Here is a 12,089-nt window from a genome sequence, read left to right as displayed (position 1 = left end):
ATTCTGGTCGACTTTGATTGCCATTGTGTGAATAGAACTGGCTGAAATAGTTCTGTGAACAGTGATTCCCCCCCAGGATGTTGTGATGGCACATGACATAGGCAGTGGGGATCTCTTTCTTACTTGGCCATACTATTATTCACTTGGCAGGCATCAATGTTAGTTCCCTTTTGTCAGCACAAAAGCAGAGTCATTGTTAGGGAAGTTGCAAATGGCTAGTGCCGACATGGGAATATGGAACCAAATGGCTGTGCTTTGTGGCAGAATTAAGGAAAGTGCATTTTGCAGAATCATCATTAATAATAGAGAATATAACTTTGATTTGAATACACAGAGTTACATATACAAACATAGCTTCTACATTTCCAGTGTAAATATTTATTAAATCTGCCATTGAAATTCTGCATGTACCAGATAGTAGGTCGTTCAGGTAACAAATGATGACTAAGGCCTAAAATAGTCTAGGTCTCACTTGTTGACTGGCATTTGAGTTTTTAACTCTCAGCCCTGATCATTTGTCTTCATACTGTCTGGTACAGTGGGGACAAATGATCAGGGTTAAGAGTTTAACAATCAGTCCCTTGATTACAGAGAGAGTGAAATGCTAAATAATGTTTAGTTACAAGTTTTGTATTCAGCAAAAAGACAAATAGCAGTGCTCCAAAATGTCAAGGACTTCCATAAGGTGAAGAAAGTATAAAATGGAAGACTGTGAGATTGACTGAGAAATCTAGTCAGAAGTACAAATAATCTAGCCTGTAACAAAAAGGAAAATAATAATTCATCTAGTGAACAGAAAAGAATCAATAAAAATATATTGGAAGTTATTTCCCTGTGAGGTGATAAATCTTGGGCACTAATACTGTTCCATTCCAGATTCTACAGTGGATCTGAGATTGAATTAACTCCATCATACTCCATTCCTTATTTTGTTACAGATGCAGTCAAACAGGTGATTTTAAAAGCGAAGTAAATCAGATAGAAAAAAAATCATTGATTGTAAGATCACAAAGAATGTGCAAAATACATTCCAGTGAGAAATATAAACTTAACTGGAAGTTATCCATCTGTGGCAAACTAAAGAGATGCTAGATTAAAGGAAGGAATACTATGAAGAAGAGTGGAGATCGTGAAAGTTATAGGAATCAGCAAAAATGATAGGGCAAGAATGTAGAAAATGAGGGAAATTGCAAGTGTTTTTAAAAAGATTTTGAAAATTTATGTAACTATGTAAAAAGAAGAATGTAACAAAATACATCTTAGACCCCTTGGAGATAGTTCTGGCCCAGTTTTGAACAAACTGTAATGTCCTGATGCAGGGCTTTGGCCTGAAATGTTGTCACTACCTCCTCCCTTTAGATGCTGTCTGGCTTGCTGAGTTCTGCCAGCATTTTGTGTTTTTAACCTGTAACGTTAACTGTGTTTCTCCCTGCTCAGGCGCTGCCTGACCTGCCATTTCCAGCATTTCCTGTTTATTTTTCATAAACAAATGCATTGAGTATGTTCTCACTGCAGAGGACATAACATATTGAAATAGTGGGGTCACTAACAATCAATGGCAGCCAAGAACTTATTCATCGGTGTAAGGAAACATATTGAAGAAATTAAGGGAGTCAAAATCGTCAGATTCCCTGCACCTGATAATCTACACATAGCACTCTAAACTAGATAGCTCTCCAGAGATACAAGTGGTAAACCTTAAGAATTCTTTAGATCCACTCTGGAAAGCTCCCTGTGGATTGGAAAGCAGCGAGTATAAAAAAATCAATAAAGCAAGGAGAAAGAAAGAAAGTATAGATCTATGGAGTAGTTGGGCAGATGCTGAAATCCATTATTAAAGACATCATAATGTGATCCGAGCATTAGAAAATAGAGCAGGCCGTGTGACCCCTGAAGATTGCTCCTCTGTTTATTAATGGTATGATTGTTGTCATCAATTTCAATTAACTGCCTAATCCCCATAACCACCAGTTCTCTTACAGTTCATTTATCTCTCGGCCTAGAACAGGGGTTCTTCCCAACCAGGGGTCCACAGACCCCTCAGTTGATGATAGGGGTCCATGGCATGAAAAAGGTTGGGAACCCCTGACCTAGAATATATGGATCAATCCAAGGTAGGAAAATCCAAGGATTTACAATCATATGGGAAAAGGTATTCATCCTAATCTTGGGCTTTAATGGATGACCCTTCATCCTAAACTCCTTAGTTGTGGGTCACCTACCAGGGAAACTTTATCATAGCATTTATGCACCAAACCTTCAGAATCCCATATACTTCAGTAAGATCATCTTTTGTTCTAGACTTTGGATAGCATAATTCCAGTCTATTTTATCAATCTTCATAACTTCTTCTGAGAAATAAATCTCAAGAATCTATTCTGCATGCCTCTAGGCAGCTATATCCTTTCTTACTAAGGAATCCAAAACATTTTACATTAGCCCAGATGTGGTCACATTTCTCAACTTTTTTGTCTCCACCCCTCTTGCAATAAAAGATATTCTCTTTGCTTTTTTAAAATCCTGGACAATATTTGCATGCTAATTATGTATTTCTTGTGTAAGAACAACCAGATCTCTCCAAGCACCAACATTCACTAGTCTTGAATAATAATGTCTTTTTTTGTTCTTCCTACTAAAATGATTAACCTTACACTTGAATATATTATGCTTTCTCTGCCATCTTTCTGCCTAATCACTTAAGTTGTTTAAATCCTTTTATGTCACACTCTATGAAAAGTCTATTGGAAATTGAAATAAAAGAGGTGGTTCCCTATTTTACGCTGTAATTAGATTCCCAAAGAGCATTACACTTGTCAAATACTATTTCCATGTAAAAATCATAATTAATGTAAAGATTAGTCATAAAAGATTAATTGTATTTTGTTTTTCTTTTGTCTGATTGCTACTTTCTTGGCCGTGGAGTCATAGAAGACTACAGCACAGAAAGTCCATGCCAAACTATTAATTTTGCCTAGTCCCATCGACCTGCACCTGGACCATACCCCTCCTACACATGTGATTACCTAATTTTCTCTTAGACGATGAAATTGAAATCTCATCCATTACTTTCACTGGCAGCTTGTTCTACAGCATCACCACCCTCTGAGTCAGGGGTTCCAACCTTTTTTTATACCATTCTTTAAGCAAGGGATCGGTTGCACTCAGGTTGGGAAACCCTGCACTGAGTGAAGAAGTTCCCCTGAAACATTTCACCTTTCACCCTTAACCCATGACCTCCAGTTCTAGTCTCACCCTGCATCTGTGGAAGAAGCTTGCCTGCATGTAACCTATGAACACTCCTCATAATTTTGTATACTTCTATCAAATCACCCCTACATTCTAGGAAATAAGTCTTAACCTATTCATCCTTTTCCAATAAATCAGGTCCTCAAATCCTCACAATGTCCTTATAAATTTCTTCTGCACTCCTTCAATCTTATTAATATCATTCCTGAAAGTAGTTGACCAGAATTGCACACAATACTCCAAATTAGGCCTCACTAACTTCTAATACAATTTCAGCTCTTGTACTCAGTGCTTTGATTTATGAAAACTAATATGACAAAAGCTCTCTCTACGACCCTATCTTGATGTGATGCCACTTCCAAGGGATTATGGATTTGTATTCCCAGATCTCTTTGTTTTGCCACACTCCTTAGTGCCCTTCCACTTATTGTGTAAGTCTCACACCGGTTTGTCCACCCTCAGTGCAACACCTCTCACTTGTCTCCATTAAATTCCATCTGCCATTTTTAGCCCATTTTCCCAGCTAGTTTGATCCCACTGCAAGCTTTGATGACCCTCCTCTCTGTCCACTTCATCCACAATCTTGGTGTCATTCGTAAATTTGCTGATCCAGTTTGCTGCATTATCATGCAGTTCATTGATATAGAAGGCAAACAACACTGATCCCTGTGGCACACCATTAATCATAGGCCTCCAGTCAGAGATGCAACCATCTACTACCACTCTCTGGCTTCTCCTGCAAAGCCAATTTACCACCTCACCCTGAATGCCAAATGACTGAACCTACTTGACGGGACTTGGTCAAGAGCCTTGCTGAAGTCGTTGTAGACAGCATCCACTGTCTTGCCTTCATCAACTTTCCTGGTAACTTCCACGAAAAAACTTTCAAAGATTGGTTAGAAACGAGCTACAATGCACATTGCCAATATTGACTGTCCCTGATCAATTCTTGTCTATCCAAATACTTATATATTCAGTTCCCTAGAATACCTGTGCAACACACACAAATGCTGGAGGAACTTAGTAGGTCAGGCAGAATCTATGGAAGTGAATAACCAGTTGACATTTCAGGCCAAGACCTTTCATTGGGACTGGAAAGTATGTGGGAAGAGCCAGGATAGGAAGGTGGGAGGGGAAGGAGAACAAGCTGAAGCCAGGTAGGTGGGGGATCAGGGATGAAGTAAGAAGCTGGGAGGTGGAAAAGGCAAAGGCCTAGAGAAGAAGGAATCTGATAGGAGAGGAGAGTAGACTATGGAGAAAGGGAAGGAGGAGGGGCACCAGGAAAGGTGCTAGGCAGGAAAGGAGAAGAGTTAAGAGACCAAAGTGGAGAATTGAAAATGAGGGAAGGGTGAGGGGAAAAACTCCCAGAGGTTGAAGAAATAGATGTAAGTGCCATCAGCTTGAATGCTACCTCAACGGAATATGAAGTGTTGCTTCTCCAGCCTGCGACTGGGCTTATCTTAGCAGAAGAAGATGCCGTGGACTGACAAGTTGACATGGGAATGAGGGGTAGGAATTAAAATGGTTAGCCTCCAGGAAATTCCACTTTTTATGGAAGGAGTGGAGGAGCTTGACAATGCGTTATCCTAATTTTTGTAAGGTCTCACCATTGTAGAGGAGGCTGCAGCAGGAGCACCGGATACAGCAGGCGACCCCAACAGATTCACAGGTGAAGTATTACCTCACCTGAAATGACTGTTTGGGGTGCTGAATGGAGGTGAAGGAGGTGAATGGGTAGATGTAGCCCTTCTACTGCTTAAAGTGCCAGGATGGAGATCAGTGGAATGGGATGAATGGACAAGGGAATAACAGAGAGTGATCCCTGCAGAAAATGGAGAGTGGTTTGGGTGAGGTAAAGACGTGTTTGGCTGTAGAGTCCTGCTGAAGATGGCGGAAGTTATGAAGGATGATCCACACCTTCATTGACCTTATTAACTCCGGGGATCTCCTATCCACTGTCTCCAACTTCACCCCACACCTCCTGTTTCTGCAAGATCTACGAACCTACCTGTCCAGGTAGGCCAATGTTTCTGCTTGTTCCTATCCCACTGAAATTGTATCTGCATACCTTGACTCAGTTTTATCCCCACCTTTCAATCCCTTCCTACCTATACCCATGACACTTCACACGCCCTTGATAGTTTCAATGACTTCAGGTTCCCTGGCCCTCATCATCTTCCTTTCACTATGGATGTCCAGTCCTTATACACCTCCATCCCCCACCAGGAAGGCCTCAAAGCTTTCTGTTTCTTTCTGGACACCAGGCCTAACCAGATCCCCTCCATCACCACTCTCCTCCATCTGACGGAATTTGTCCTCACTCTCAATAATTTTTCCTTTGGCTCCTCCCACTTCCTTCAAACAAAAGGTGTAGCCACGGTCAAGCACATGGGTCTCAGCTATGCCTGCTTTTTGTCAGCTACATGGAACAGTCTATGTTCCAAGCCTACACTGGGATCACTCCCCAACTTTTCCTAGGCTACATCGACGACTGCATTAGTGCCGCTTCCTGCACCCATGCAGGGCTTGTCGACTTCATCAACATTCTCTCCAACTTCATCCTGCCCCCAAATTTACCTGTTACATTTCCAACACCTCCCTCCTCTTTCTTGATCACTTTGTCCCCATCTTTTGAGACAGCTTATCTGCTGATGTCTATTACAAACCCACTGACTCTCACAACCTGGATTATACCTCTTCCCACCCTGTTACTTGTAAAAGCACCACCCCTCCTCTCAATTCCTCCATCTCCGACACATCTACTCTCAGGATGAGGCTTTAAATTCCAGAACTAAAGAGATGTCCTCCTCCTTCAAAGAAAGAGGCTTACCTTCTTCCACCATCATTGCTGCCCTCAACCACATCTCTTCCATTTCAAGCACAGATGCTCTCACCCCATCCTCCCACTACCTCACAGGGGTAGGGTTCTCCTTGTCCTCACCTACCACCTCACTAGCCTCCCTGTCCAGCACATAATTCTTCAAAACTTCCGCCATCTCCAATGGGATCCCACTATCAAACACATATTTCCCTTCACCTCACTTTCTGTTCTCCACAGTGACTCCCTTGTTCATTCGTCCCTCCCCACTGATCTCCCTCCTGCCACTTATCCTGGCAAGCGGAACAAGTGCTACACCTTCCCTACACCTCCTCCCTCACTACCACTCAGGGCCCCCAGACAGACCTTCCAGGTGAGGCCGCACTTCACCTGTGAGTGAATCTGTCTGGAGTCACCTACTGTATGCGGTTCTGCCGGTGTGGCCTCCTTTATATCGGTGAGACTCGATGTAGATTGGGAGGTCGCTTTGCCAAGCACCAGAAGAAGCGGGATCTCCCAGTGGCCACCTATTTTAATTTCACTTCCCATTCCCATTCCAATGTGTCAGTCCATGACCTCCTGTACTGTCATGATGAGGGCTACACTCAGGTTGGAGGAGCAACACTCTATATTGTCTGAGTAGCCTCCAACCTGATTGCATGAACGTTGATTTCTCGAACTTCTGGTAATGCCCCCCCCTCACCAGTCCCCATTCCTATTTTTCCTTTCTCACCTTATCTCCTTATCTGCCCATCATCTCCCTCTTGTGCTCCCATTTCTTTCTTCCATTGCCTTTGGTATTCTCTTACTCAATTCCCCCTTCTATAGCCCTGTATCTCTTTCACTAATCAACTTCCCAGCTCTTTACTTCACCCCTCCCCCTCCTGGTTTCTCCCATCACCTTGTGTTTCTCCCCTCCCCTCCCCTCCTCCCCCCCCCCGCAGCTTCTTACTCTGACTCCTCATCTTATTTTCTCCAGTCCTGATGAAGGGCCTTGGCCCGAAATGTTGACTGTGCTCTTTTCCATAGATGCTGCCCGGCCTGCTGAGCTCCTCCAGTAATCTGTGTGTGTTAATGATTTCCAGCGTCTGCAGATTTCCTCTTCTTTGCTTGTTGAATGCGGAGGCTCATGGGGTGGTAGGTGAGGAAGTCTGTCCCTTTTACACTGGTGAGAAGTTGGGGTGAGTGCAGATGTCCGGGAAATGAAAGAGATGCGGCTGAGGGCAGATCAATGGTGGAGGAAGGGTCGCCCTGTCCTTTGAAGAAGGAGGACATTGAAAGGGAAGCCTCATCCTGGGAACAGATGCAGAAGAGATGAAGGACCTGAGACAAGGGAGTGACGTTTTTTACAGGAGATGGTGGGGTATGGGTATAGTCTAGATAGCAGTGGGAATCAGAGGGTTTATAAAAGATATTTTATATATACTGGGTGGCCACTGGGATAGAATCAGAGAGGACAGGAAAATTTTTAATTGGGGAAGGGCAAATTATGAGGCAATAAGGCTGGAACTTGCGGGTGTGAATTTGGATGATGTTTTCGCAGGGAAATGTACTGTGGACATGTGGTCGATGTTTAAGGATCTTTTGCAGGATGTTAGGGATAAATTTCTCCTGGTGAAGAAGATAAAGAATGGTAGGATGAAGGAACCATGGGTGACAAGTGCAGTGGAAAATCTAGTCAGGTGGAATGAAGGCAGCATACATGAGGTTTAGGAAGTAAGGATCAGATGGGTCTATTGAGGAATATAGGGTAGCAAGAAAGGAGCTTAAGAAGGGGCTGAGAAGAGCAAGAAGGGGGCATGAGAAGGCCTTGGCAAGTAGGGTAAAGGAAAACTCCCCAAGGCATTCTTCAGTTATGTGAAGAACAATAGGATGACAGGAGTGAAGGTAGGACCAATTAGAGATAAAAGTGGGAAGATGTGCCTGGAGGCTGAGGAAGTAAGCGAGGTCCTCAATGAATACTTCTCTTCAGTATTCACCAATGAGAGGGAACTTGATGACGGTGAGGACAATATGAGTGAGGTTGATGTACTGGAGCATGTTGATATTAAGGGAGAGGAGGTGTTGGAGTTTTTAAAATACATTAGGACAGATAAGTTCCTGGGGCCTGACGTAATATTCCCCAGGCTGCTCCACGAGGCAAGGGAAGAAATTGCTGAGCCTCTGGCTAGGATCTTTATGTCCTCGTTGTCCACGGGAATGGTACTGGAGGATTGGAGGGAGGCGAATGTTGTCCCCTTGTTCAAAAAAGGTAGTAGGGATAGTCCAGGTAATTATAGACCAGTGAGTCTTACGTCTGGTGGGAAAGCTGTTGGAAAAGATTCTTAGAGATAGGATCTTTGGGCATTTAGAGATTCATGGTCTGATCAGGGACAGTCAGCAAGGCTTTGTGAAGGGCAGATCGTGCCTAACAAGCCTGTTAGAGTTCTTTGAGGAGGTGACCAGGCATATAGATGAGGGTAGTGCAGTGGATGTGATCTACATGGATTTTAGTAAGGCATTTGACAAGGTTCCACGTGGTAGGCTTATTCAGAAAGTCAGAAGGCATGGGATCCAGGGAAGTTTGGCCAGGTGGATTCAGAATTGGCTTGCCTGCAGAAGGCGGAGGGTCGTGGTGGAGGGAGTACATTCAGATTGGAGGGTTTTGACTAGTGGTGTCCCACAAGGATCTGTTCTGGGACCTCTACTTTTCGTGATTTTTATTAACGACCTGGATGTGGGGGTAGAAGGGTGGGTTGGCACGTTTGCAGATTACACAAAGGTTGGTGGTGTTGTAGATAGTGTAGAGGATTGTCGAAGATTGCAGAGACATTGATAAGGATGCAGAAGTGGGCTGAGCAGTGGCAGATGGAGTTCAACCCAGAGAAGTGTGAGGTGGTACACTTTGGAAGGACAAACTCCAAGGCAGAGTACAAAGTAAATGGCAGGATGCTTAGTAGTGTGGAGGAGCAGAGGGATCTGGGGGTACATATCCACAGATCCCTGAAAGTTACCTCACAGGTAGATAGGGTAATTAAGAAAGCTTATGGGGTGTTAGCTTTCATAAGTCAAGGGATAGAGTTTAAGAGACACGATGTAATGATGCAGCTCTATAAAACTCTAGTTAGGCCACACTTGGAGTACTGTGTCCAGTTCTGGTCGCCTCACTATAGGAAGGATGTGGAAGCATTGGAAAGGGTACAGAGGAGATTTACCAGGATGCTGCCTGGTTTAGAGAGTATGGATTATGATCAGAGATTAAGGGAGCAAGGGCTTTACTCTTTGGAGAGAAGGCGGATGAGAGGAGACATGATAGAGTTGTACAAGATATTAAGAGGAATAGACTGAGTTGTCAGCCAGCACCTCTTCTCCAGGACACCACTGCTCAGTACAAGAGGACATGGCTTTGAGGGAAGAGGAGGGAAGTTCAACGGGGATATTAGAGGAAGGTTTTTCACTCAGAGAGTGGTTGGTGCGTGGAATGCACTGCCTGAGTCAGTGGTGGAGGCAGATACACTAGTGAAGATTAAGAGACTACTAGACAGGTATATGGAGGAACTTAAGGTGGGGGGTTATATGTGAGGCAGGGTTTGAGGGTCAGCACAACGTTGTGGGGCTGAAGGGCCTGTAATGTGCTGTACTATTCTATGTTCTATGTTATATTGGTAGACAGTTCATCTCTAGAGATGAAGACAGAGAGATCAAAGAAGCAGAGAGAAGTGACAGAAATTGACCAAGTGAATTTAAGGGCAAGATGGAAGTTGGAGCTTCCAATAACTTTCCCATTACTGATGCCAGGCTCGCTGCCCTTTAATTTCCCTTTAATATTTCTATTCCTAATTGGCCTTTAATATTCTTAGAGCCTTTCTTAAAGAATGGAACAACATTAGCTAAGCAATAAACAATCAGATAAACTACCAAGAAACAAATAAGGTCTCTTAGTAATAGCCTCCAATGTGATTTTATACTTAAAATGTGGATTTTAGGCCAACTGTCAATAGTTCCCTGCCTGCTCCCTCTCAACCTGCTTTCTTGAAAATTGTGGAGTACCTGTTTTGCAAAAATATTACAAAGTCCCAACTTAAAAGAGTTAATCCTAGAAATTTGAATATAATGTAATATTACCATATCTAACAAAATCACCATTGTGTAATAACCATTACTCTTTCTGGTATTATGGTTCTCTGGACCACAGTTCCACACCTAATTGCAGCTTTGATCAAAGTCCCTCTGCAGCTAAGTCCTTGACTTCCTATCTAACTGACCACTGTCAGTACCAAACATCAGCAACATCTCTGCCACAATTTTTGTAAATACTGGTGCTCCATAAAGTTGCATCCTCAGCCCCCTACTCTACTCCTTGTACACTAATGAATGCGTGGTCAGATTCTTCACTAACTCCATCTACAGATTTGTAGATGATACCACTGTACTGGGCCATATCTCAGATGATAATGAGTCAGTATACAGAAAGGAGAATCAGATCCTAAAGCATGTTGTCACAGCAACAGCCTTTTCCTCAATGTCAGCAAAACAAAAGAGCTGGTCACTAACTTAAGAGAGACTGTGTGGTGCACACGTTCCCTTTTATGTCAATGGTGTTGAAGTTGAGAGGGTTGAGAGCTTCAAGTTCCTAGGAGTGAATATCACCAGTTGCCTGTCCTGGTCCAAGCACACAGATGCCATAGCCGGGAAAGTTCACCAATGTCTACTTCCCCAGGAGGCTCAAGAAATTTGACCTCCAATGCATCATAAAAAGCATCTTGTTAGGATGCATCATGGCTTGGTATGGCCCATGACCACAAGAAACAGCTCCGTGAAATAAGCTCAGTACATCCATAGAGACCCACCTCCCATCCATGAACTTTGTCTTTGCTTCTCAATACTTCAGTGAAACAGCCAGCATAATCAATCACCCCACCTACCTCCGACATTGTCTGTTCTCTCCTCTCCCATCGGGCAGAAGATGCCAAGGCCAGGGTCAAGGACTGCTAATCTATCACTGTTATAAAACTTTGAGTAGTTCCCTAGTATGATAATATGGACTCTTGATTTCACAATCTATCATGTATTGATATTGAACCTTATTTTTTACCTATATTGTATTTTCTCTGTAGTTGTTGCTCTTTATTCTGCATTCTGTTATTTTTTTGCTTTCTACTACCTTAAGGCACAATGTAATGATTTGATCTGTATGAACAATACACAAGATTTGAGTACATGTTAGAATAATAAACCAATTCCAAATCCGACTATAGACTAAAAGGCTTCACAGAATGGGTACCTCAGAGCAGTATTCTAGGTCCAATTATCCTCAGCTGCTTCATCACTGACCTTTACTATGTTAGAAGTGGGGATGCTTACTCATTATTATACATAGCTCCATTCTGTTCACTACCTCTCAGCAAGTAAAGCAGTGTATACCCGAAAGCTCACCGTTGACCAGAAACTTAATTAGTCCAGCCAACAATAACTGAAGCAGAATGTCTTTCCACACGTGCATGAGATGCAAGTCAAAATTGATAGAAGATTTCCCACGTGCCTGGACAACTGCAATGCCAATATTACTGAAGAGGTCTGACACCATAGAGAACAAAGTAGCTCACATATAAGTACTCCACACAGTTCTCTCAACATTAACCCCCCTCACCCCCAGCTGCAGAGTGCACCATCTATAAAATGTACAACTGTTCCTAGCCCAGGCTACTCTGACTGCACCTCCCAAAGTTGTCACTTCTGCCACCAGAAGGATTAGGGAATGCAGTGGATTCCAGTTAACTGGGACACATCAGGACCAGTGCATTTTGCCCCAATTAACTGCATGCCCCAGTTAGTTGAAGTTTCATGGAAATAGTTGTAAGGTATAAAAAAGACAAAGTACTGTTAAACTGAGTAACAAATTATGCATTAAATGAAATACCAAACAAATTAGAACACTACCAATACCGCTACAGTACAATAAATCAGTCTACTAGTTCCCTAACAGTTATCGATGGAGATATTTATGCAGTATACACTGCCATGTTTTTCAATGATTGCATCCTCC

General features: G+C 42.9%; 1 protein-coding gene across 7 annotated transcripts in view; it reads left to right on the top strand.

Moving 5' to 3' along the window:
• Positions 1-12,089, top strand: part of myo3b (myosin IIIB) — a 481,967-nt gene that overhangs the window by 202,022 nt on the left and 267,856 nt on the right. For 5 of the 7 annotated variants that reach the window (XM_059966610.1, XM_059966606.1, XM_059966605.1 and 2 more), the window contains one exon: positions 4,847-4,915. The exons of the other annotated variants lie outside the window; for them this stretch is intronic. In XM_059966610.1, the coding sequence (XP_059822593.1) occupies positions 4,847-4,915 (69 nt within the window). The remainder of the gene's footprint in view (positions 1-4,846; positions 4,916-12,089) is intronic. 7 annotated transcript variants of the gene reach the window in all.

This window comes from Hypanus sabinus, chromosome 4 (assembly GCF_030144855.1).
Source record: "Hypanus sabinus isolate sHypSab1 chromosome 4, sHypSab1.hap1, whole genome shotgun sequence".
Taxonomy (NCBI): Eukaryota; Metazoa; Chordata; class Chondrichthyes; order Myliobatiformes; family Dasyatidae; genus Hypanus; species Hypanus sabinus.
This window is presented reverse-complemented; position numbering and strand designations above follow the sequence as displayed.